Below are 27,698 nucleotides of genomic sequence, written 5' to 3'. Positions count from 1 at the left end.
AGTTGCTCATGTTTTAACAGTAGGAATAATCTAAAATAATGGGTTTCTTGATTTTCTTACATAGTGTATTGACTGCAGCAACTGGCCTGTTTTAGTTCTCAGCACTGTGTCCATTGACTGAGGCGAGGGAGCTCTGTCTAGATGGGGAATGGTCACGTTGGTTCCCTAGTAACAGACACACCCCAGCCTCCTGGGCATCCACGTCTCTTTGCATCCCACAAGTGCTATGGGAGATCATGCCTCTCAAGTCACTGGCTGAGTCCTCCAGCCTTGCCCATCCTAAGCCTGCAACTCCCCTGTGGCCATCCAGGAAACAGAGAAGCCAATCCTAATGTGCTTTATTGATTCTAAAGAAGGACTCCTGCATTTTTATACTGAGGAAGGAGTTCTTGGATTTTACGACGGGGTGCTGAAATAGTCTGGACAATCCTCAAGGGGGGTAGATATTTCTGGGGCACCATAAAAACAGGATAACGTTGTTTCACTCTCTTGTTGAGGTTACACAAATCCAGGATCAAAGACCTCGGGTCGTAGATCTCTTTTTTCTTGGTCTGGATGGGGATGTACGGTTGCTCATTGAGGGGCTTCACCAGCAGCCGCAGCAGATCCTTCCGGAAGATATTCCAGTTGTTTTCCTTCAGGTATCTCTGACACAGCTCTTCGTCACTGAAGGGTAAACACAGAAGCTGCACTCCAGGGCCTGGATGGAGGCTTTCACCCTTCCTTTCCAACACTAAACACTCCCTGCTTCCCGGCTCTGCGCTTTCCCACATCCTCCACCTTCTTTGCCTTTCTGCCAACTCATTCCTTTAAGTCTATGCTGCTCTTCTGTCAGGCCAGGAGTCACTGGTGAGCTGCTCAGTGCTGGAAATGTGGCCAGTATAAGTTAGACCCACAACACAAAGAAATATGAATTATTAATTTTAAAATTGATGTGTAGAAAGAATACTTTTGATATACTGAATCCAATAAAGTGGATTGAAGCTAATTTTGGTGGATAAAATGGAGATAGTGGTATATGCCTAGAATTTCAGTACTTCTAACATGGATACAGGAGGATCACTGAATTTGAGGCGAGGCTGAACTACATGATGAATTTGAAAGTAGCCTGGGCTACATAGTAAAACTGTGTTTCAAAAAGGCCAAACAAAACTGGGCCGTGATGGCACTCATTTTTAATCCCAGCACTTGGGAGGCAGAGGCAGGTGGATCTCTAGGGGTTCCAGCCTGGTCTACAAAGTGAGTTCCAGGACAGCTAGGACTGTTACACAGAAAACCTGTCTTGAAAAATAAAAACAAACAAACAAAAATGCCAAACAAACCAAGGCCAGCAAGATGGCTCAATGGGTAAGTGCTTGCCATGCAAGCTTGGTAACCAGTATTCAATTCCCAGAACCCATGTGAAGATGGAAAGAGAACACCAACTCACAAAGTTATCCTCTGTGTACCCAAGCATATGTACCACACATGAATGCATGAAGACACTCACAATAATAAAATAAATGAAAATAATAAGCATACGCTATTGGAAAGCTGGTCATGGCACACGCCAGTAATCTTAGCACTCAAGAGACAGGAGGGTTATGAGTTTGAGGCCAGCATGATCTACACAGCAAGTCCTAGGATAGAGTGGGCTACAAAGCTGTTGATCATCAGCTTTCTGTCAATAAAAGCTACAGTGGGAGGAGGGTACCACCGGGGCAAGACCACTCACACACACTAAGAAGGGTACCATCAGAAGCATGGAGATGCTCTGAGTCTGGAGGGAGGGTCCCCAGGGCTGAGGGATGTAAGCTGGTGCAGCCACTTTGGAAAACAGTTTGACAACTTCTCAGAAGGTTAAACATACAGTTACTACATGACTCGGCAGTTTGCCATCAGAAGTATACTTAAGAGAAACGAAAATATGTTCATATACAAACCTGTACAAGAATGTTCAGAGACACATCAGCCATAACAGTGGAGAGCAGAACAATCCAAATGTCTATCAGCTGATGGATAGACTGTCTCTCTCTGTCTCTCTCTGTCTCTCTCTCTGTCTCTCTCTCTGTCTCTCTGTCTCTGTCTCTCTGTCTCTGTCTCTTTCTCTATGTCTTGCACACACACACAAAATTATTCTTTGTTTATGTTTGGGGTTTTTTTTTGGGGGGGGACTGGGTTTATCTGTAGCATTGGAGCCTGTCCTGGAACTAGCTCTTGTAGACCAGGTTGACCTCGAACTCACAAAGATCTGCCTGCCTCTGCCTCCTGAGTGCTGGGATTAAAGGCATGCACCACCACCACCCGGCTACAAAATAATTCTTTTATATGAAATGTTCAGAACAGAAAAATCTGAGAGAAATAGAGAGTGGCTGCCCTGGGCTGGTCCTGATGTCCTAATCCTACCTGGGCCCCTCCCTTGCAGCACCTGGGGGTGCGAAGGTAGAGCAGCAGGGTTCAGTGATTACCGGCTCATTCCTTCTGATACCTCAGCAAGGGAAGGGCATTCCAAACTTCCTCTGACTCCTCTGGCCTCACCTGTCCAAGCGCGCAAGCCCAACACCTCACTGGTAACCATGAATGGTCCCAGCTAAACAATGTTGATCAGGACAAAGCAACTGTGATCCCTAGAACTCAACCTAAGAAAATACCCAACAGTCAGAATGGGCTCTAAGGTCCTTCAGGTCTCAGTAACGTCCCTGCCCAGTCCGGAAAGCTAACTGTGGGCCTCTCTTCTCAGTGCCATCTATCTTGAGTGACATCGTGTTGGTAGCTGGCAATTGGCTGGTTGGTATAGTCACACCACAGAAATCAGCGCATGTTCCTTGGCAAGGTTGTCCCCTGCCTCTTAGCAACCTGGTTGGCAGCCATTTACCAGCACATGGATGGACAGTCTCCTCTTCAAAGTTCTGTTAACGCACATCTCCTTACACAACACAGAAATCACGTGCCCACGGCCCATACACTGGCTGAGTCTTTTTGGTTTTGTTTGTTTTTTCTGTTTTTCAAGACAGGGTTTCTTGAAACCTGTGTTTCCAGCTCTAGCTGTCCTGGAACTCCCTTTGTAGACCAGGCTAGCTTCGAACTCAAAAAAATCTGCCTGCCATCTCTCCAGCCCCATTTCCTTTTGTTTTGCTGAGATCAAAGGCATGAGCCATCACGCCCAGCTACATGGGTCGAGTTTTTTTGTTTTCACAACTAACCCATTTCACAGATGTGAACCATGGGCTTGAAGAGGCCAAAGGAACTTGCCAAAAACCTATGAGGGATAAGCACATAATTACACATTCCTACGGGACCTCTTATTTTTGGACCCAGAGTCCAAGACAGAAAAAACCGCATGTCACCCACGGTCGCTGAGGAGGTCACTGATTTCTAGTCTATTCTTTTGAGTAAACAGAACAACAAGTGTCTAGCTCCATACCCTAGCCTCTCCTAAACTGTGACTATGCCACTATGGTCAGCTCTTTGTTTTGCCCAGCGTGCCATGACCCGGGCCGTGAAGGCATTCGCGGGACAGGCGCCACCGTTTAAGGATATCTGAGCTGCATGATGGCTCTGTCTCCCACGTGCTGGGGCTGTCCAGGAAACCACAAGCTCAACATTAGCAAATGCAGAATCCTGCCTGGCAGCATCATGGTGGCACAAGGCATGTGTACAACATTCTGCCTTGATGTATGCCCACACGCCAGAGGAGGGCGCCAGATCTCAGTACAGATGGTTGTGAGCCACCATGTGGTTGCTGGGAATTGAACTCAGGACCTCTGAAAGAGCAGGCAATGCTCTTAACCTCTGAGCCATCTCTCCAGCTCCCAATAAAGAAATAAATCTTAAAAAAAAAAACAACCTTCAGGAATCTGACCTTCACAAACACCGCCCTGCCCCATGCATCATCGAGATGGTGTTTCTCTGTGTAACCGTCGTAGCTGTCCTGGAACTAGCTCTTGTAGATCAGGTTGGCCCCAAATTCACAGAGCTCTGCCTGCTTCTACCTCCCTAGTGTTGGGATTAAAGGCGTGCGCCACCGTCGCGGGGCCAGAAGACCATTTTTAATAGAGTCATACTCAAGATCCAGAAGAGAATGGCACCCTGAGGCTGGAAGAAGCTGCCAAAGATTTTCAACTTGTTTCTCTCACCAGCAGCCCCAAGTTTGGCCACTGGATGACTGGAAGCATCACCCCAGCCTCTGGCAGTCATTCTTGGGGCGCCAAGGGAGCCAGAAAGCTCCATCTCAAGCCTCCTCCCCCTGGGAGTTGCCTTGGTCTGGACTCCACCTCCGGGAAAGCCCGACCCCTCCCCAGAGAGGGTCAGGACCACTCCCACAGGCTATTTAGGGTTGTGCCATGGTCACAGGTTTTGCACGGTACCCCCCATGCTCCCCACCACCCGGGAGCATTGCATTCATTAAATGTGGGCTTGATTAGGTCTAATCTGGTTTAATTGGAGTTATTTGGCATGGATGGAGAGGCTCCTCTTAAGATTATACCTAACGGCCATATCTACATAAAAACTGTTCTTTGATTTGCTCATGAGTTTTCTTAAATCTACTCAGTTTCTTCTGAGTTTTCAGACAGGGCCTTGTGTAGCTCAGACTGGTCTCAAACTCACTATATAGTCTTAAACTCGCAACCTCCTGCCTCTACCTCCCACGTGCTGAGATTACAGGCATGAGCTGTCTTGCCCTCTTCAGTATCTCCTACTTAAATGCCTAACTGCCCTGAGCAACAGGTCAGTCCAGTCCAGGGTTTAGTAAATTCATCTTGTTGTTTCTCTAGTTTGCACTAGAATCTTACTTAGCGTCAAGACTATACAAGGCGCGGGGCAGAAGGGGACAAGGGTGAGACAGAGGGATGGGGAGAAAATCAAGAGAATTAACAAAACACTTTCTTTCGCTAATGGAAAACCTCTTTCAGTGGCTCCAAAGGACTTATGTACATTTCCAGCACTGACCTGGGATAATTCACGTCCATCTTTATCATCTTTTCTTTCGTCTCCCCATCAATCAACTCATTGAACTTTTCTTTTCTCACCCGTATGAACTCTGTTCCCATGCTCAAAAGGATGAGAGGTCGGAGGTCACGCATACTTTCTGGAAGAAAGAACTGGTGAGTGCCCTAGGGAGAAGTGACAGAAAGTTAAACCTCACAGTAGCCAGATCTGCCCGCAGATTCTGGATGGGAAACATGAGGCCTGAGGAGGAGGGGTCTTTCTAGAGCTTTGTGTGCTGACAAGGAGGGCAGTCCAGGGCTTTTGTTTGTTACCCACTGGTAGGTATATCCAAGTTAGACAAACGTTGCTTGGGCTTAACTTTGAGAGCATGTGAGTTAGATCTGGATGTCTGAGGTCTCCAGGATGGCAGCTAACTGAATGCTTCCTCCCCCATACCTCCAACTCTGCATGAGCCCACAGACTCCCAGCTCCCCTCCTCCCCCACATCACCCCATGCCTGCAGGAAGCAGCCAGACATAAACTGGCATCCATATATCTAAAGAGTCTGGGATGTTCTGGTGCAAGCTCCACCCCAGCCCTTTGCATCCATATATCCAGAGAGTCTGGAATGTTCTGATGGAAGCTCCACCTCCATCTCTCTCTCCCCAAACCCTACCTCATCTCAGAGAGTCCTACAAACATGGTTCCTCCCCCAGAGATGCTCAAGACCATTCCCACAGGATATTTAAAGTGCCCCCACAGAAAACAGACACGTGGTTTTTCAGTCTCTTTTCCCCTCTCCTCTCTGGGGTGCCAGAAGATCATCCAGGAGCGTTTTACCCATTAAACCTGGGTTTTGAGTTTTTTCTTTCTTTTCCTTTTTTTTATTTTTTATTTTACTTTTTGGTTTTTCCAGACAGGGTTTCTCTGTAGTTTTGAAGCCTTTCCTGGAACTCACTCACAGAGATCCATCCACCTGCCTCTCTGCCTCCCGAGTGTCAGGATTAAAGATGTGTACTACCACCTGGGATTTTTCTAATTCGGTTTGATCTGGTCTGATTTGGCTTGCTGCAGCAGTGGAGAGGCTTATTGGGGTGTAGAAACACCAACACAGTACCCGGTCCTGGAGAAACAGGGCCCTCTAGGTCCTCTGTCCCACCACCATACAGCAGGTTCGGCTCTTAGGACCCTCACACCACTATGCTTTAACTTTCTCCATGTCCAATCTCAAATCTATCCTCATTAATTCATTGTGGTCTATTGCCCAAGCTTGCCCGGGTCTGAGTGATGGTCTTCCCTCGGCCTTCTGAGTGCCAGAACAGGTACAATACCACCATGCCTGGCTCTCCAACATCTCTCTCTGCTGAGTAAATCCATTTTCTTGTCATCTTCTTTGTTTTTCCTTCTTCTTGTTTGTTTTTTGTTTATCTGTTTGAGACAGGGTTTTTCTGTGTAGCACTGGTTGTCCTGGAACTTGCTCTGTAGACCAGGCTGGCCTCAAACTCACTAAGATCTGCCTGCCTCTGCCTCCCAACTGCTAGAACTAAAGGCGTGCACCAACACCGCCCTGCCCATTTTCTCTTAATACTTAAAAAAGGAAAAATAGAACCAATCATCTCCTAGGCCTTTCCCTTTCCAGCCATCCCCAACCTTCCCCATGGGCTGTAAATGGAGAATATGCTTTTGCTTTTGTTTCCCTGGCCAAATCTGAATAATCAACCACACAGAAACTTATTAATTACAAACTTTTTGGTCAACGGCTTAGGCATATTCCTAGCTAGCTAGCTCTTACAGCTTAAATTAATCCATTTCTATTCATCTATGTATCACCTGTGGCTAACTGGCAATATTCTGGCATTTTTCTCCTTCCACAGCTACATGGCATCTCCTTGACTCCGCCTACTCTCTCCCTTTATCTCTGTTCACATTTCCCACCTGGCTTTACTCTGCTAAGCCATTGGCCAAAACAGCTTTATTCATTAACCAATAAAAGCAACACATTTACAGAAGGACATCCCACATCAAATTCACTCTTAATTCCAGGTGTAACAGCTAAGTATATATATGTGTGTGTGTGTGTGTGTGTGTGTGTATTACAAGCATACGTATGTGTATATGTATGTACATATTATGCATGTATGTATGTACGTATGTATTCAGCACTCAGGAGGCTGAATCACCCAGAAATTCAAAGCCAGCCTGTGCTACATAGTAAGGTACAGGCCAGCCTGAGCTACATACAGAGTAAGACCCTTTCTGAAAATCAAAAAAGAAAGAAAGAAAGGAAAAAGATTCATTCTTGGGTTGGGGATGTAGTTCAGTGGCAGAGCAATTTGCTTAGCATGTGTGAAACCCTAGGTCTAATCTCCAGTATGACAAAAATAAACATTTAAACCCACCAGAGGCCAGCCATGTCTGTGTGCTGCAAAGTCCTATGGGTGTTGACACTATCTAAAATCTTTGTCTGTTACAGTCTAAGCCAACACCCTTCTGCCTGACAACGCTCTACATGCCGCTAGCTCACCCCGTGCCCTGAACGCTAAGTCTCCAGCGACCACTAACATTTTACTAAAGCTTTACCTTTTCCCTGTCACAGGTTTGAAATCATATAATTAAAGACAGTCCTGGCCGGGCGGTGGTGGCGCACGCCTTTAATCCCAGCACTCGGGAGGCAGAGACAGGCGGATCTCTGTGAGTTCGAGGCTAGCCTGGTCTACAAGAGCTAGTTCCGGGACAGGCACCAAAGCTACAGAGAAACCCTGTCTCAAAAAAAAACAAACAAAAAAAAAAAGACAGTCCTGTGTAGCTCAGGTTGGCAATGAACTCACAATTCTCCCATCTTAGCCCCCTGCATTCTAGATTATAGGCGTGTGGCCTGCACCTGGCTAAATTCTTACATTTTCATACCGAGACCTTCTTGTTAGTTAGTTAGTTTGTTTTTATTTTTTGAAACAGGGTTTCTGTGTAGCCCTGGCTGTCCTGGAACTAGCTCTGTAGAACAGCCTGTCCTAGAATTTACAGAGATCCACCTGCCTCTGCCTCCTGAGTGCTGAGATTAAAGGGATGTACCACCACTGCCCAACTGAGTCCTTCTTTTTAAGATTTTGTTTTAGGGGCTGGAGAAACAGCTCAGTGATTAAGAGTACTTGCTGCTCTTCCAGAGGACCTGGGTATGCAGTTTTAAACCATCTATACCTCCCAGTACCCAGGACCCAGTACCCTCCCCAGCAGACACTGCACACATGATATACACACAGATATTTAGGCAAAAAAAAATACAAATAAAATAAAAATAAGTATTTTTCAGGCAGTGGTGACACATGCCTTTAATCCCAGTACTGAGGACACAAAGGCAACCTGATCTCCAAGTTCAAGGCCAGTTTGGTCTACATTGTAAGTCCCAGGTCAGGGCTACAAAGAGAAAAACATATATATCAAATTATATATATGGTTAATATATATATTTTATTTTTATCCAGACATAGTCAGTCAACCCCAGCACTTAGAGTGCAGGGATAGATGGGTCTAGTTTGAGTTCCAGATCAGGCCAGTTAGAGCTATATAATAAAATAGCAAGAGCCTCTCTCCTCTCTTTCTCTCTCTCTCAAGCTGATCTTGAACTTGCAATTCTGCTGCAGCCTCCCAAGTACCTGGGACTGCAGGTCTGTAACACAAGGCCCAGCTTTCGATCTTTATACGTTTTTATTCCCTCTCTCCTCTTACTGTACTACACACTAGGACTTTCGAGCAGAAAGTTGAAAAAGCTTACTAAGAGGCGGGTCCTTGATTCGCTCTCTCTCCGCTGTTTGAAAGGACGGCCAGCACTTTCACCTAGACATTTCTCCTTTCTTTGCTTTTTAAAACAGATTTGTTTATTTATTGTATACGTGTGTGCACCTGAGTGCATGCAGCTGCCCAGAGATCAGAAGAGGCTGTTGGGTCTCCGGGAACTGGAATTACAGGTGGCCGTGAGCTGCCACGTTAGTGCTGGAAGTGAACCCAGGTCCTCTGAAAGAACAGCAAGAGCTCTAAAGGAACTAGCCATCTTCCAGCCCCCCCCTTCTCTCTCCCACTCCGTCTCTCTCCAGTCCCTCACAACGGTGCTGGGGATTGAACCCAGGTACCCAGACAAGTGTGCATCACCAAGCAGCATCTGCAGCCTCATTTACAAATTTGTTTGTTTGTTTCTAAGGCAGGGCGTCCCTGTGCAGCCCAGGATTGCCTCAAATCCACAGTCCTCTTGTTTCGGCACCATAGAAATGTTCCACCTCACCAGACTCCTTTATAAATATTTCTTTTGGTAATTCCCCAATAAGGACATTTTATGTTTTAGATTTTTATTTGGAAAGGCTTTGGAAGTTATTTCATCATGGCATCTTTCCGTGTGTGCATGCACGTGGAAGACCGAGGCTAGTCTCTGGTGTCATCCTCGGGAGCCATCCACCTTGTATTTTGAGACAGGGGCTCTTTGGCCTGAAGATCATGACTTAGGGTTTTCCATTGCTGTGAAGAGACACCATGACCACAACTCTTTTTTTCTTTTTAATGCTTTTTTTGAGACAGGGTTTCTCTGTAGCTTTGGAGCCTGTCCTGGAACTAGCTCTTGTAGACCAGGCTGGCCTCGAACTCACAGAGATCTGCCTGCCTCTGCCTCCCGAGTGCTAGGATTAAAGGCGTGCGAAACCGCCACCTGGCTCGACCATGGCAACTCTTATAAAAGAAAACATTTAATTGTGCTGGCAGCTTACAGTTCAGAGTTTACTCCATTACTGTCACGGCGGGAAGCAAGGCAGCATGCAGGCGGACATGCTAGAGTAGCTGAGAAAGCTCTTACAGATTGTCTCACAACAACAGTGATCAGTCTCACTGGACATGGGTTGAACATATATGAGACTTCAAAGACCACCTCCACAGTGACTCATGTCCTCCAATAAGACCACACTTACTCCTAATAGTGCCACTCCCTTTGGGGGCCATTTTCTTTCAAACCATACAGCTCACTAAGCAGGGGCTCACCTGCTTCTGCCTCCCCGAGAGCCACCACACCCAGTTTTCTCCCATGGGCTCTGGCTCAAATTCAGTTATCCATGCTTGTACCTAGCATCTTGCCAACTGGGCTTTCCCCAGCTCCCAGTCACACTGCACTGCCATAGCTACATGTAGGGATTATTTTTAGTCGTTCCCTTCCCCTACCTGTCCCCTGGCCTCATCATCTCCAGCTGGTTCCTTTTCTCTCCCCAGTTACCCACCCTCTGCTGCCTTGTCAGATAGTACTTTCCCATATTTTGTAACTCTCTTAAAGTTTCCCTCCCCTCTGCTTTCATGAACCCCAATATATAGATTCCTAAAAGATCAACCACAATATCTTTATCATGTCTTTATTTTATTGTTTTACTTTTTTTGAGACAGGATCTTACTGTGTAATCCTGGTTGACCCAGAACTCACTATCTAGACCAGGCTAGCCTCAAACTCAGAAAGACCTGCCTGCCTCACCTCCCAAGGCATGCGCCACCGCGAATTAAAGTCTTTTATTTCTTTATTTTCTTAAAAATTTTAATTTACTCTAATTTGAACTTAATTTAATTTTAATTTAAGCCGGGCAGTGGTAGTACATGCTTTTAATCCTGGCAGTTGGGAGGCAGAGGCAGGCAAAGCTCTATGAGTTCAAGGCCAACCTGGGCTACAAAGCAAGTTCAGGACAGCCAGAGCTGTTACATAGAGAGACACTCTCTTAAAAAAAAAATTAAAAAAATTATTTTATTTTATCATATGTGTGTGCATGTGTGTGTTGTGTGTGTGCATGTGTGTATGCATGTGTGTTGTGTATGTGTGTGTACACGTGTATAATATGCATGTGCTTGTGTGCATGTGCATGTGTGTGCATGTGTGTATGTGTGCGTGTGTGTTAAAAGGACAACTTTCAGGAGTCAGTTCTCTCCTTTCACTTGTGTTCTGGGGACCTAAGTCAGGTTGACAGGCTTCAGCTAGAAGCGCTTTCGCCCCCTGAGCCATCTACCAGCCCAGCACGATTTCTTATATCATCAAATATGGAAAGATGTGTTTCTAAGCCTTTCTGCTCGTTACCCAGTATCCGCAGCCCGTCTGTGCTGTGCACTAGCCTGGGAACGAAGCTCCTTGTACACTTACCACAATGTCGCCTTCCTTCAGCGTGTGCACCTTCATGTAGACCCCCACTATGGCATCCCTGGGGAGTTCACCGAACTTGGTTTTGGCCATGGGACATTTGACCGGATGACCAAACCTAGATCTGAAATGTAACAGCTTGTTAGAACTGGTCCATAAAATAGCCAGCTAATCAGGTCCCAAGAAGTCAGCCCTCGCGGCACTGCTGACGAGAGCCCCCCCCCCCCCGAGAATCTGCACCTCTGAAGAAGGCGAAAAAAACCTCAAAACCAAATCCTGAGTGAGTCTGACTGCTGCTGGCTGGGTCACAGAAATGTCAGAGAGCCTGGACTTGGGAGAGAAAGGAACTAGGGATCTTTTAGCCACCAGAAGGCTGCTTCCGGAAAGCAGACGATCCGATGCAGCTGCAGCAGCTGTGGACAAGAAGTACAAGCACAGAGTTCAGGCTGCCCAGTAAAGGAAAAGAATTCCCACCAGCCAGAGATGCTCACAAACAGAATGACTGTTCAAAGGCGAGGCTCTAGGCACCTAGGGGCACAGCAGAGGCTGCCTCTCTGTTTATAAAGACCAGTTCCCCTGCTTGGCCTGCAGCCCCTAGACTCTATTCAAATTGAGCTTAATTTTACAAAGGCAGCCCTGCTGTGCTGTCCTTGGTTTCTGTCTAAGGCAGCAGGAGAGAGGCGAGGCAGGTGATAAGAAATAGAGAAAAGATTATGAGCTATGGATAGCTGGGGCTCGTTCAGCTCATACAAAGATAGGCTGGCTTTATTCCTGCCCCTCCAAGAGGAGCATGGGACAGGGGTGTACCCAGCATGCCCTGTAACTTCTACTTCTGGCTCCCTTTGTCCCTTCTCCCTTACTGGCTCACAACAGACACACTAGGTCTGTTTTTTCTCTACCTGTGGGGAAGCTGGAAGTGGGAATATTCCATCAGAAGCAAAACAAGTAGCCGGGCAGTGATGGCACATGCCTTTAATCCCAGTACTCGGAAGGGAGAGGCAGGAAGATCTCTGTGAGTTGAGGCTAGCCTGGTTTACAGAATGAGTTCCAGGACAGGCTCCAAAGCTATAGATAAATACTGTTTCAAAAAAAAGGTGGTGGTGGTGGGGGACAACCTGGAAGTCATGGGTTACTTCTTATGGAAGCCAGCAGACCGGAAGCGTTAATGGATAAATGAAGAGGCCATCGAAAAACAGGACAGTGATACTAACCCCATTATTGATACCGTTTTTTTTGGTTTTTTTGTTTGTTTTTGTTTTTTAAAGGACGTAGCTCTGGCTGTCCTGGAACTCACTATGTAGATCAGGCTGAATTCAAACTCACAGAGATCTATCCGCCTCTACCTCCCTAGTACTGGGATTAAAGGCGCGTGCTACCACCGCCTGGCTTAGACTCCTTGTGATACTTGAGTTTCAAATGGGAAGGGGAGTGAGCAGTGCTCCTGACCCAGTCTTTTCCTGTTCCTCGGGTCCTTGAGTTAAGGCAAGAGCACAGGTCTCAATGTGGCAGACGGGACAGATGTTCGACCAGATGCTCAAGCCTGAATCCTGGTTCTACCACTTTCTACAATGTGTGACCTTGAACAAGCAACTTCACCTTGCCGTGAAGCTTAGTTTTCTCACCTGGAAACTGAGTGATGACCGGAGCACCTTTAGGGACGTTGTGGAGATTAATTAGATAACTTAATGCCAGATACTAAGCATCCTGTCAGCATTAAGTATGATTTATCAATAGTTCATATAACCACTGGCTTATAATGACCTTGAAACTCAGAAACCCACAAAGCATAAGGCTTAGAGAAGTCAGATCCCTTGGCCAGGGACACAGCCAAAGCAAGTGACCAAGCCAGGATTGGAACCTGGGTTGGACTGACTGCCAGCCAAGCTCGTACCTGCCATGCTAGAGCTCGCTCCCCTAGGTGGACAATCTTCTGAAGACACTGAGTCAAAAGGACCCAGCAACAGGGACACAGAAAGCCAGAAGATCCTTTCTCCCTTTTAAAAACCATTACTGTGGCCTTGAGGAAATGAATGGTGGTTGTTCTTAAGTAGCCAAGTGAGACGGAGACAATGAATGCAGGTCCTGGAGGACAAACCCAGCCAGCCACACCCATCCACCTAGGATGACCTGCCTGCCACCTCTGCCCCTCACCAGCATCTCCAAAATCTTTAACACCCCCACCCAGACCACTCTATCAGCTAAGAGCTCAGCTTACCTGACCTTCGGGCCCAGCAACTTTGGGAGACTATTTTCTGTTGAGTTGATCTTCCCGTGGAAGGTTTTTCCCTTTTGCCCTCTGACTTCCTGAAGACGCCGAAGTTTCAAATAGCTGAAGTCTCGTAGCGGATATGATTTGATCTGGAATTCCTTAAATCTCTCAATAGGAGAGATTACTATTAAGAGAAAGCACAGAAAAACACAGCAATGGGCCTTGGGCAGTACAAGGACGGTGAAAGAACCCCATCGGAACCTGCCCAAGTCAAGTCGTCTGATACGCTGGGGAAAGAAAGCAGAGGCGTGGTGGCACATGCCTTTAGTCCCCGCACTTGGGAGGCAGAGATGGTAGTTCTCTGTGAGTTTGAGGCCAGTCTGGCCTACATAGCAACTTCTATGTCTGCCAAGGCTTCCGAGCCAATGAAGAGGAGGAGGGAGAAGGAGGCAGATTCCATAGACTGCCCTCAGAGGCAGCCCTGCATTAGATTCTTCCATGATTGCATCTAGTTGAGCAGTTAGCCTAGGACAGAGGAGGTAAACACCAGAGAATCCAAGTTGTCTGCTAAAAGACTGATGCTTAATTTGAACTCAGTTCTAGTCGATTCAGAGTCCATCTCTTCCTACTGCCAGACCGTATTTGGGGCTGGAGATGCAGGTCAGTTGGGAGAGGGCTTGCCTAGCACCCACAAAGCTCTGAGATTCATCCGCAGCACCCATGCAAATAGTTGGGCATGGTAGCTTGTACTTACCCCAGCACTGGGGAGGGAGAGACAGCCCAGCCAATATGGCAAACCCTATGACCAGTGAGAGACTGCCTCAGGAAACAAGGCAGGCCAGGCATCTTGGCTCACACCTTGACTTTTTCTATATTTGGGAGGTACAGTCAGGGAGATCTCAATTTCAGGGAATGAAAGAAACTGCCAACCCTCTTTACTATAGCCAGCAAAACGGTCATAATTAAGGAGAAAGAAACATCCCAGCACCCACATGCAACTATCTGAAGATCCAGTTGCAGGGGATCTGACACCTTCATACTGGATTAGACTCCCAGCACCCGCATGGTGGCTCACAACTGTCTGCAACCCTAGTTGCAGGGGAACCCAGGGTGCACACACAGAACACATACATACATGTAAAGTAATAAAAAGAAATTTCAAGACAAGGTTTCTCCGTTTAACAGCCTTGGCTATCCTAGAACTCGCTCTGTAGACCAGGCTGGCCTTGAACCCACAGAGATCCACCTGCCTCTACTTTTCAAGTGCTAGGATTAAAGTTGTATGCCACCACCGCCCAGCAAATCAATCTTTTAAAAAAAAAAATAAAGGTAAACACATCCAGAGGCCACAGGAAAGAATAAACCAGACTAGAACAGTAAGCACAATAGGAATAGGAAAACACCAAACGCTATAAAATCAACACAAACACAGGAGTTAATACACAACTTTCAATAATAACTCTGAAGCTTAATGATATCAATTCTTCCATCAAAAGACACAGAGCAGTAGATTGGCTTTAAAAAAAATAAACTGCATTGCCTGATGATGGTGGCTCACACATTTAATCCTGGCTAGCACGTGGGAAGCAGATGCAGGCAGATTTCTGTGAGTTCAAGGCTAGCCCGGTCTACAAAGTGAGTTCCAGGACAAACAGTTCTACATAGAAAAACCCTATCTTGAAAAACAGATAGACAGACAAGACAGATAGATAAATGGCATCTATAAGTTGCCTTCAACAAATGCACCTCACCATCAAGGATAGAGGCCACCATAGCATGAAAAGATGGAAAAGCATATTCCAAACAAATGGAACTAGAAACCAATCAGGGGACAGCTAGTCTGGCATACTTTCTGGCAAACAAGAGACCCTCATCAAACAAGGAGGAAGGCAAGAGCCAACATCTGCGGTTGACCTCTCAGTTCCACAGGTGCACCATGGCATGTGTACACGCTCACTCAGACACAAACATGCACACGTACATGTGACAGTGTGTCTATAATCTTAGCATTAGAGGTGTAGAAACGGGAGGCCCCCCAGGGTCTGGTAGCCAGTTAGTCTAATCCAAGTACACACCCTTCTAACCTAAAAAAAAAATATAAACAAAAATGTTTAAAACTTTCTAAGTAAACTCATTTTTGTGAGCATGGCTATAGATGAATGGTATAGCGTTTCCCTGGCATGCGTAGACCCTAGGTTTGATCCCCAGTGCCACAAAAACAGAAAAAGCCATTTTAAATAAAAGATACAAAAAAAAAAAACAAACACAAAATGATAGGAAGAGAAATATCAAACTAATAGCAATGAAAGGCAGCTAAGTTAAATCAAAAGGAGTGGCTAAAATAGTATCAGAAAAAAGTAGATTTTAGAGTAGAGAATGCTACCAGAGACAAAGAAGTTCATCTTAGGTCAAGAAGGTAGCTCGTGCTAGAGCGCCCGGCCTTGCAGTCTGCGGCTCAATCTCGACACCTCAAAGCCAAGCTTTCTTGTCTTGAAGAATTCAGCCCTGAGGCTCTATGGGTCAAAGTCAGCCTCAGATACTGGGGGGGGGGGGACACAAAGTAGGGGGAGAGAGAAAGCAGTAGGTGGAGATTTTCTCAGATCTGTACTAACAGCTGATAGAGCAGATGAGGAAAATGAGGAAGGACACGGACCCCTCCTCCCCATCACCAGCCCAGCTGACTTACATTCCCAGCACACTGCTGCCGATGCCAGCATATTCTTTTCAAATGCAAATGGAGCATTTACCAAGATAGATTGCCTTCTGAGCCATAAAACAACGTTCAACACATTCAAGAGGATCCAAACTGTCCCGAATGTTTTATCATAGAAATAATAAAGAGAAAGATAGCTGGATGGTCCCCAAATCTTGGAAACCAAATAACACCCTGATTAATATTCAGTGGGTCAAAGAAAAAAATCAAAAGAGAAACTTAAAAATATTTTGAACTGGTCCACGATAGAAACATAGCATATCCAAACTTGTGCAGTACAACCTTATACCTAGGGGACTGGTGTTGGGGGATGGCTGATGAGAATTGACATCCCTTTCAGCCTGCCTGTCATCTTGCAGTAATGGTGACAAGTGTCTACCATAAATTCATGCACCCAGGGGGTGGTTTATGAGTTTTGTATGTTCATTTGTTTAACATCCAAATGAGTCTATGATATAGGGAACATAATTTACATTTTATAGGACCCGAGGACACTGATGTACAAAGTCATTTGTCCAGTGTCACACAGGACCCTGTAGTCTAAGCCTAGGCTCTTTAACAAGGGAGGGTTTCTCTATGTAGCCCTGGCTTTCCTGGAACTCATTCTGTAGACCAAGCTGACCTCAAATTCAGAGATTCACCTGCCTCTACCTCCCGAGGGCTGGAATTAAAGATGTGCACCATCACCACCTTGCATGAGCCTAGACTCTTAACTGATGTGGGATTCCCCTCTGTATGCTGTGAATATGTTTTATTACCATTGGTTCATAAAGAAGCTGCTTCTGCCTATAGCAGAGCAGAATATAGTCAGGTTAGAAGAGAGATATAGAGAGAGCGCATAGACGGAGTCAGAGAGATGCCATGTAACTGGCGAAGGAGGAAGGCACACCAGAACCTTACTGTAGGTAGGCCACAGCCTCGTAGCTATATACAGATTAATAGAAGTGGGTTAATTTAAGATGTAAGAGTTAGTTAAGAAGCCTGAGCTAATAGGCCAAGCAGTGTAGTAATTAATATAGTCTCTGTGTGATTATGTCGGTCTGGGAATGAACACGCAGCCTCTGACTACATTTAACGGTGATACTGTCTGGAAAAGTGATGGAGAAGCCAGATCAAACGATTTAAGTATTAACCAACGCCACCTACTATGTGGGGTAAACATGGCTCTGTCAAGCTCCAAAGTTATCTTTGTCACACCGCCACCCCACCCCCCCCCCCACACCTTTTCCCCCGCCCAGCCACCAATGTTGGTTTCAGTTCTAATATCAGAACAACTGGCCACATCCACAAAGTGATCTTGGAGAGGCTGGATTATAATCTCAAAGGATTGTTGGGAGGAAGCCAGTGCTGGTATATTTAGTAAATTTGTAACCCCTGGGCCACTGTGGCTGTCTGTTGAGGGCTGGGTCTCTTTACCCAAATGTATAACACACATACACACACACACTCACGTACTCACACACACATACACACACACTCACGTACTCATACACACATCCTCACACACACACTCACGTACTCACACACACATACACACACACACTCACGTACTCACACACACATTCACACACACACACATTCTCACACACACACACACTCTCTCTCACATGCTCTTGTGTTTACACACATATACAGCCTCCTGTGTACAGAAACACCACACAAAGTCGGGAAGTTGTCACCTCAGGCAGGTTCTAGAAACTTTTATCTCACACTGGTTGTGTTTAATACCAAGAACTGGAGACTGAGCATGCCTGGAGCCTTTGGCAAATACAAAAGCGTTTGCTTTTCTTTCAATGTGCGGGCCTGCACTCTCCAGCCCTCCATTACTTAGTATCTGTATGAGCTTTAGACAGAAGTTTCAGTTCTCTGAACCTCAGTCTCTGTATCTGTAAAATGGAGATACAATTGTATTTTATTGAAAATCTGCGGTGAGGGCTAGTCTTGGTGGTCAACCTGACTGCATCTGGAATTAACTAAAGCCTAAGAATGGAGACACACCTCTGAGGGATTTTTGCTTAATTTGAAGTGGGAAGATCTACTTCTAATCTGGATCTTTGAGGTAGAAAGATGCACCTCTAATCTGGATCTGGGCTGGGTAGCGCCTCTGACCTGGCCACGCCCTCCGCTGGAAGCCTATATAGGGACACTGAGAAAGGAAGCTTTGGCTGTTTGCCTGCTTGTTTCCACCTTGCTGGCTAGTCCATTCCTTCTCTGGCACTGGAGCCCACTTCTTCAGGATTCTAGCATCTCCTGAAGAACGGCCAAAGCACCCAGCCTGTGGACTGTTCACAGCTACCATCCACTCACAGGCTGCCATTGCTGGACTAGTTGAACCCCAGCCTATAAGCCATTCTAATAAAGCCCCTTTCTATATAGAGAGAGCGCTATTAATACTTTAAGTTCTGTTACTCTAGAAAGGCTTGACTAATACATCTGTTAGGAATTACACTTCTGTATAAACAAATCACTGAATATATGCAGAATTCAATGAATGATAGCAACTATCCGTGCCATATATATATTTATATATATATAAATTTAGATAGGTACCCAAGAATACACAGGTACAGTCACAACTCGGGATATACTCAAAACCATCCACAATAGCTAAAACATGAGTGTTGACTCTGTGAGTCACTCTGAATATACATAAGATGCCTAGGATGGGCCATGGGCCCTGGGATCCTAGAGTTTAAATTCTAGGGAGGCAACCATTTAATAACCATTTCAGATTCAGTGATTGCAGTGGAACAGACACGACACAAGAGAAATACCGCAGATGCAAATGGGATGTAATGAGGGCTGAGGTGGAAGATGCTGCTTCAGCAAGAGAAGTCTAGGAGAATTCTCTGAATAAGAATGCGTCATTTAAGATGTGAAAAGCAGAAGAGAACTGGGGAAAGACGGGGGGGGGGGGGGGAGCATGAGTCATAAGTACTGCTTACATGGAAGAATCCAGAGAGGGAGGGAGGAGCCAGCAGGCAGGGCCAACGATCAGGCTCTTAGAGCTGGTAGAAGAGGAGGGTCAAAGCAGATCTCCTCTTCACCCCTTTGAACTCAGATACCCATGAGTCTATGGACTGGGGACTGGAACCAGGACAGGGCCCAGGGGACACACCTCTCCCCTGCCAGCTATGCCATCAACAGATGTGGCCATGTGACTTACCCTCGCGGTGAACTCCCAGAGGTTTGTAGTCCAACAGATCCAGCTGCTGCCAGACCCACTTATAATAGGTACTGGAGGCTCCCAGGTCTATCATCCTCAGGATCTCACAGCTGCCCTGGACACATCAAGAGATATAAGCCAAGGGTTAAACCTGGATGCTCCAGGCAGACCAAGCTTTGAAAGGAAGCTTTATATCCACCTGACCTTACCCCATTTTGTTTTATTTGCTAAATGTATATCGTTCCATGTGTTTTCCTTAATAAAAATGTTATTGTCTCGTAGCAAATTCAAGCACCTAAAGAAGCATAGAAAGTACACGCAGTATTGACACTGACCGAAGTCATCGCTGAGGATGTAACGACACAGCCAGTGGTACTGTTCACTGCAGGCTACACATCCTGCTGATACTGACAGTCACACACACACACTTTAGCTTTTTAAGACAGGGTTTCTCTGTGTAACCCTGGCCATCCTGGAACTCACTCTGTAGACCAGGCTGGCCTCAAATTCAGAGATCTTCCTGCCTCTGCCTCCAGAGTGCAGGGGTTAAAGGTGTGCGCCACCACTGCCCAGTGCCTTTTATAATTCTTCTGCAGCTAATTTCTGGTCTTCGAAACGATCACCTGTGAAGCTGGAGAGATGGCTCAGTGGTTAAGAGCACTGGCTGCTCTTCCAGACTAGCCAGGCTCAGTCTCCAGCACAAACACAGCAGTTCACAACCAGCCATAACTCCAGTCCCCGGGGATCTAATGCCCTCTTCTGGCCTCTGCAGACACCAGGCACACACATGGTGAACTTATATACATGCAGGCAAGACACCCATACACATTAAAACAAAACAAAACAAAAAACTCACGCCTTTAATCCCAGCACTCGGGAGGCAGAGGTAGGCGGATCTCTGTGAGTTCGAGACCAGCCTGGTCTACAGAGCTAGTTCCAGGACAGGCTCCAAAGCCACAGAGAAACCCTGTCTCGAAAAACCAAAAAAAAAAAAACAAAAAAACAAAAAAAAAACCTCCTTTCTTAAAAAAAAAAAGCAAAAAGGCCAGGTGGTGGTACATGACTTTAATTCTAGCACTTGGGAGGCAGAGGCAGACGGATCTCTGTGAGTTCAAGGCCAGCCTGGTCGACTGAGTGAGTTCCAGGACTGCCAAAAGCTACACAAAGAAACCCTGTCTTGAAAAAACTAAACAAACAAACAAACAAACAAAAACAAATCACCTAGGTTCCCAAGGATGATGTTCACCTCTCAGGTAACTCCAGCAAAGACAAAAGAAGAGGAGGATAAGGGGTGGTGGTACACCCTTAATCCAGGCATTTAGGAGGCAGAGGCAGTCAGATCTCTGAGTTCAAGGCCAGCCTCATCTATTGCAAATTCCAGGCCATCCAGGGCTACATAGTGAGAGTTTGTCTCAAAAGACCAACCAACAAAAAGAAACCCCAGTTAGACATCAGCCCCAAAATATAATCCTATGTTATTGCTTAGAATATTATTCTATGCTAATTCTTTATTTACATGTGTGTACATGTTTGTGTGTGCACACACATGCTCAAGCATGTGGACACCAGACGATATCAGGTGTCTTCCTAAGTCATTCTCTACCTTATTTTTACAAGATGGATCCCTCAGTTGGCTTAGAGCTGATTCATTAGACTCCCTATAAACGGAGACTGTGCTTGTGTTTCCCAGCCAGCCAGACCCAAATAATCACACAAACACTATATTAATTACAATACTACTTGGCCAATGGCTAGGTATATTTCTAACTAGCTCTTACATCTTAAATTAACCTATTTCTATTAATCTGTGTAGCACCACAAGGCTGTGACCTACCAGTCAGGTTCTGTAGCCACATTCTCTCTGACTCTGCCTACTCTCTATATCTCTGTTCAAATTCCCCACCTGGCTTTATTCTGCCCTGCCATAGGCCAAAGCAGTTTCTTTCTTAACCAATGATAATAAAACATATTAATAGCATACAGGGGAATCCCACATCATCTCCCTTTTTCTGTCTAAATAAAAAGGAAGGTTTCAACTTTAACATAGTAAAATTACATATAACAAAACAGATATCAAGAATTAGTTACAATATTTGTAAGTTTCATATCTAATTTATCTTTTATCATACCTACGGAAAACTATAACTATCTGTCTTCAACTCCATCAAAAACCCCAGAAGGATACAATATTATCCAAGTAAACAGGAAATACATTGTAAGCAACTTCCAAAACTCTAGAATCGACAGCATTTGGGTACCTGGGACAGTCACCCAAAGTTCTTCTGTAATGTTGGAGCACCCATTTTCAGCCTACAAGCCCATAGTTTCCAGCAGACTTTTCCATGAAGCAGGAAATTTGAAAGGTTGTTTTGCCTATATTGACAGTTTGTCAGTCACTTTCTTCTGTGTCCTGCAGAATGTCTAACAGACTCTTTCATGAAGCAGAGCCCAAAAGGACTGTCTCGCCTTCTTTAGGCAAGTACAGCAGTCACTTTTCTATGGGTCCTGCATGTCCAATTTATATAACACACCATCAAGCAGTCCAGTCAAGAGCAATTTCTTGCCCAATGGCTAGCCTTGTCACCTTGAAGACAAATTCCATAACGCGTTTCTTCAGTGTCCATCAGCCTCTTGAAGCAGATCGGTGCTACCCAAAGCTGACTTGCCTCATTGTCGACAAATTGTCTACGTTCTTAACACACTTTTAAATGCCATATTCTGTAGGTCTTTGAAGTGTTGAAGATTATCTAAACTGAAATATATCTCTGTATATCTAGGAAACCTAACATGACTACGAGTTTGACGATTATAAATGACTATCAAGCTGTAATCCTTAATTGTACATTTTTTAATGAGCTGCACAAACATGATACCTTAAACAAGAGCAGAAATACATAAACACAGTATAACAAAATTGACCTTAAGTTTGTATCAATAGACCAAGATCCATACCAATGCAAAGTGTTTATTTCTATATCAACTTCCTGACCAGGGAGCTCAACATATGTCTTTCCTTAACATATGCTGAGTAACAAAGAATCAGATGTATGTACTAGTGTTATTCCATTTCTAGGAGGTTCAGAAACTGGTTACAAAAAAATACTCTATGGTTGGGTTAGAGAGGCAGCTTGGAGCTAGAGAGGGAGCTCAGAGGTTAAGAACCCTGCTTTTCCAGAGGACCTGGGGCAATTCCAGAACCTACATGGTAGCTAACAACTATCTATCTATAAAACTCTATCTAGTTCCAGGGATCCAACACCCTCTTCTGACTCCATAGGCACTGTACACAAGTGGTACACAGACATACATGCAGGCAAAACACCCATATACACTAAATAAATCTCAAAAGCAAGTTGTGATGATATCGTAATAGGAGTGTCTTTGGGGGAATTTTGTCTGGGAAAGGGCACAAGGGCATCTTCTGGAGGTTGGAAATTCTGGAGGTTCAATATGTCAATTTGGTTGATTATTGTCAGGTTTTGAACTCATCAAGAGAAAAATAGTTCAGATTGGAAAGTTCTAACTCAAGAAGACATTTTAATGTTTATTTAGTTTTATGTGTGTACTTGTTATGTGAGACCAGGTGATGTCATCTGATCCCATGGAACTGAAGTTGTAGGCAGGTGTGAGCTGCCTGAGGTGCTGGGAACTTGAACTCAGGTTCTCTGTAAGAACAGTCAGTGCTCTGAACCACAGAGCCATCTCTCCAGGCCCCAGAAAACATTTTCTAAAAGATTCAGATTTGGCTGTTTCTAATTTGTCAGCATTATCTGTAAGTTTTATTTTGCTCAGCATAGCCAAGCACCAATTTAACCCAAAAGCCTTCATCTTTCACAAGTCCTCTGTTCTGGGAGTGGGGATGACTCAGATCCAGGTAACTAACCGTCAGCAGAAAATGCTGGATAGAACTAGGGGAGCTGCTGTCCTTCCTTCTCTATTCTCAACCTACAGACTTATGCTACTCCTAGATGACCGAGAAAAAGTGACAATGTAAGCCGTTTGTTGATTGTTGATGCCCTGCACAGCAAGCAACTGACATACATCTTCAGTTCTCTTTGTTTTTGTTTTTTGAGACAGGGTTTGTCTGTGTAGTCCTGGCTACCCCAGAACTTGCTCTGTAGAGCAGGCTGACCTCGAACTCACGGAGACCCATCTGCCCGTGTCTTCCTAGTGCTGGGATTAAATGCATGTGCTATCACCACCTGATGCGTCTTCTAATTCTTACAGAGGTCACTGAAGCAGCTCCCTGGACAGGCAGAGGGATGGGACTTCCTCAGTTTTGGATTGGACACAACCCCCTGATTTGCTTGGATCAGTTTCCTAGAAAGGGGGCTCGTGATGGTCAGAGTGAGAACTTTAAAAGCCAGTCTTTAATTCCCAGCATCCCCTTCTCCTGCCTTTCTGCTATGGGAGTTTAGATCAAGATATGGGTCTCCAAGCCAAGAATGGTGGCACAGCCTGTAGTCTCAGCACAAAAAGGCTGAAGCAGGAGGATTTCAAGTTTGAGGTCAGCATGGGATACACAGAGACCCCTTGCCTCAAGAAGAAACAAGAACAAAGCAATCCTAACATATGTAGGGTTCCAGGCTTGAATCCCAGCACCAGAAAAAAACATGTTCTTTTTATTTCTTATCTTATAGAAATCTTCTGCCTCTTAATAGGAAGTCTAAGAAATACAGCAGGATGTCTTAAAGACAGGCTGCTATTGGTAAGGGGACAGACATCTAGTAATTCCTTGTGTGCCAGGCCCTGTCCAAAATTCATTCACCATATACGTCTCACCCAAGAACCGCAGACGAGAGAGAAGCAGCGGTTCCTCTCGGAAGAATCTCTCAAAAATCTTTATTGCCTCTGATACTTGCAGAGAGAGGTCCAGCCATGTGTGCCAAGTGGCCCAGAAGGGATTGATTGTGGGCATTAATTGTGTTTGAGATACCAGTGGGAATCCTATTCCCGAACCTCCCTTACAGGAAATCAGGGGCTGGCGGCTGACTCCATCCTCTTGTGGCAGGAAGTACAGGAGTCTGGATGCTGAGGAAGTCTGAACAGGTGAAGAGCCAGCTACATGGCGAATGAAAGTCAGAAAAAAAACAGGGGCAGCTGAGTTCCTGCTAGAGGACACACAGGATCTGGTGTGCGGGTGCCTGTTCTGAATTCTCAAAGCCACAGATAAGAATTGATACATAAACCTTCATGTTAAAGGCTAGATTTTAGTGAAACACCGTAAGGAACAAGCTGAACGCCACTGCTGGCCCAGGGTGCCCTGCCGGCAGCCAAACTTTGGCCTTTGTGTTATTTCCCCTGGAGGGTCACTTGTGGCATTTAACTCCCATGCAGGTTGTGTGGTGAACCAATCTTGAGAGAGAGGAGAGAGAGAGAGAGAGAGAGAGAGAGAGAGAGAGAGAGAGAGAGAGGAGTTTCCCTTTTAAAAAAAGTAATTTAGTGTGCTTCAGAATACTCAAGCTTTGTCAACTACCAGCCCTCCTTCCTGGACTTCTGGATTTAATAGCTCAGGGGGTACAGGGGGCTTGAGAATTTTCATATATTTTATATAAATGTATATGGAGAAATAACTATGGTGCATCTTGACAATGAAATATTATTCAACACTAAAAAGAAATCAATTCAAGAGATAAAATTTTTCTTAAATGCAAACTTCTAAGTAAAAGTCAATCTGAAAGGCAACATACTCTAGGATCCCAACCTGTGGCACTCTAGAAAAGGTAAAGCTTTAGGGACAATAAAAACGGACCTAAGGGGGCTGGAGAGATGGCTCAGTGGTTGAGAGCATTGCCTGCTCTTCCAAAGGTCCTGAGTTCAATTCCCGGTAACCACATGGTGGCGGCTCACAACCATCTGTAAAGAGGTCTGGTGCCCTCTTCTGGCTGCATACATGTACACAGACAGAATAGTGTATACATAATAAATAAATATTAAAAAAAAAAAACAGACCTAAGACCCCTGATTGGGGGGTGGCGGAGACATAAGTGGGATAGGGTGGTCTTAGGATAGCACAATTATTGTATATGGCCGTAGGTTGGATACTTGTCAAGACCCATAGGCTGTCCAACACAAGGAGGCTGAAACTCTATGTAGCCCAGGCTGGCCTCGGTTTTGAAGCAATCCTCTCCTCATCTCAGTATCCCAAGTACTTGGATTGCAAGAGCACAGGCACACAGCACTGCACCCGGGTGACACCCTGTTTGTTGTTTTCTGGGTTTGTTTGGTTTTTGTAGCAGTGTCTTCTGGCCCACACTGACCTCAGACTCCCTAGATAGCCAAGGACGACCCTGAGCTCCTGGTCTCCCTCCCAGCGGTGGGATTGTGTGAAGCTGCCGCTGTGCCTGGCAGAAGTTGTGTTTCTCATGAGCTCCCGGGTGTGGGTGCTGGCTGGGCGGCACCGCTGTTAGAAGCCCTGGATTGGTGGGTAAGCATTAACCCAGGACCCATGCGCTTCAAAGTTACTTTTTAAAGATGTATCTTACTATTTTTAATTGCACACACAGGCACATGTACAGAGGTGTGTGTGTGTATGTGTGTGTGCGCGTGCGTGCATGAATGCAGTTGCTGACTGAGGCCAAAAGAGTGTCAGATCCCCTGGAGCTGGAGTTACAGGTGGCTGTGAGCCACCCTATGTGGGTACTGAGAACCCCACACAGGTCCTTAACAAGAGCAATAATGTTCTTAACTGCTTAAGCATCTCTCTAGCCCACCTTTTTTAAAAAAGATTTTGATTATTAAACTAATTCTTTTTTCCTTTTGGGGATTTTTGGTTTTTTGTTTGTTCTTGTTTTTGTTTTACAAGACAGGGTTTCTCTGTAGCTTTTGGAGCCTGTCCTGGAACTCGCTCTATAGAACAGGCTGTTCTTGAACTCACAGAGATCCACCTGCCTCTGCCTTCCAGAGTGCTGGGATTAAAGGCGTGCACCACCACCACCACCTGGCTATTAAACTAATTCTTATTGCAAGACTTTATGAATTCAATGGTCCCATTTTACAGATGAAAATAGAAAAAAAGACACCCCAGCTGGCTGTGGAGGCACTGATGCAGGGGTCTGTAATCTCAGTGCTCCAGAGCCTGGGGCAGGGGACAGAACCGCTAAGCCAGTCCCTTTGAATGTGTAGAGACTGGAAGCCAGTCGCTTCCATCCCAGCTCCTTGCAGCAAAGGTGCACTTAACGAGGCTGGCTCTGGGAGGTGCTAGTTATCTGCTATCTACCCTATTACTTCTACACTGGCTGTGGGAGCGGCTTCCTTCTTGGTCTGTGTGTCAGGCATATGCAGCTCAGGATCTGCTTCTGCAGGTTTCCACACCCTCCATCGCTCCACAAATCCTCTACCTACTTACCAGCCCGCAATAAATCCCTTTTTGCTCCAGGTTAGTTGGTCTTAATTCTCCCTCACTGGGCCCGGCCCCTGAAGAACAACACTCCCCCTAGTGGTGCTGCTAAGACTAGCAACAGGAAAAATACATGTTCACGTACATAAATGTTACCTTCAGGCCAGGTGTGGGGCCCATGTACCCCCAGCACTGGAGGGGTAGAGACAGGAGGATGAAGAGTTCGAGGCCACCTTGGGCTACATAGGGAGACCCTGTCTCCAGAATAAAACAGTGGTGGATGTAGAAAATGTACAATTAATGCAAACTAACCTTTTAAAGGGGGTGGCGATGTATCTCAATGATAAATTCCTAGCCTACTCTGTGAAGGGTCCTGGGTTCAGTTCTCAGCACAGCAGAGGTAGGGGGGTCGAGACCACTTGTACAAAATAAAACACGCACACTCTAGAAATCCCACACAGCCCTCCGGTTCTCAGTCACCTTTGATGGCGCTGTCTCACAGACCAGCCAGGATTTGACAAAGGAAGCTGAAGGCAGCATTTCCCCAGCGAGTTTCATCAAAATCTCCTAGGCCATCTCTTGTTCGCCCACTCTTACCCTCACATGGATGGTGTTCAGTAAATTGGGACTTCTGGTAGCTTGCACACTTGCTCATCAGTGGTGTGTGTTCCGTGATGACTCAGACAATAGAGGGGCACTAGCCACAGCGCGAATGTGGAGGTCGGAGGACAACTTTGCGGGTCGGCTCTCTCCTTCCACCATGTGAATTCAAGGATTGAACTCTGGTCTCAGGCTTAGTAGCGAGTTCCTTTACTCACTAAGCCTTCTCGCTGGCCCTATGGTCATTTTTGTTTTTAACGCTGGCCCCGGGTCACTGAAGGCACTAGTCATTTTAGATTTAGACGCAGAGGTCATCATGAAAAGACCTTTTCAAGTCATCTGCTTAGGAATTCACTGGTTCATCCCACCTGCCTGTTCCGTCCTCCTCCTCTTAGTGTCTAAAAGCAGCAGGTTCATTTCTGTATCATTACTTATTTATTTGTTATTTGTATTTTGAAACAAGGTTTCTCTGTGGAACAGCCCTGGCTGTCCTAGAACTCACTTTGTAGACCAGGCTGGCCTCGAACTCACAGAGATCCGCCTGCTTCTGCCACTTGAGTGCTGGGATTAAAGGTGTTCTCCACCACTCCCGGCCCCATCCTGATTTTCTATTTTCCA

The 27,698-nt window shown here is 45.7% G+C and overlaps 1 protein-coding gene across 1 annotated transcript in view; it reads right to left on the bottom strand.

The window, feature by feature from the left end:
• Positions 1–345: 345 nt before the first annotated feature.
• Positions 346–27,698, bottom strand: part of Cnbd2 (cyclic nucleotide binding domain containing 2) — a 53,350-nt gene continuing 25,997 nt past the window's right edge. Inside the window, exons 10-14 of the mRNA XM_075962737.1 lie at positions 19,142–19,256; positions 13,269–13,446; positions 11,057–11,177; positions 4,930–5,093; positions 346–666 (exon numbers count right to left, since the gene is read on the bottom strand). Of these exons, the coding sequence (XP_075818852.1) occupies positions 348–666; positions 4,930–5,093; positions 11,057–11,177; positions 13,269–13,446; positions 19,142–19,256 (897 nt within the window). The 3' untranslated portion in view covers positions 346–347. The remainder of the gene's footprint in view (positions 667–4,929; positions 5,094–11,056; positions 11,178–13,268; positions 13,447–19,141; positions 19,257–27,698) is intronic.

The sequence above is a fragment of the Microtus pennsylvanicus genome, chromosome 2 (assembly GCF_037038515.1).
Source record: "Microtus pennsylvanicus isolate mMicPen1 chromosome 2, mMicPen1.hap1, whole genome shotgun sequence".
NCBI classification, from domain to species: Eukaryota; Metazoa; Chordata; class Mammalia; order Rodentia; family Cricetidae; genus Microtus; species Microtus pennsylvanicus.
This window is presented reverse-complemented; position numbering and strand designations above follow the sequence as displayed.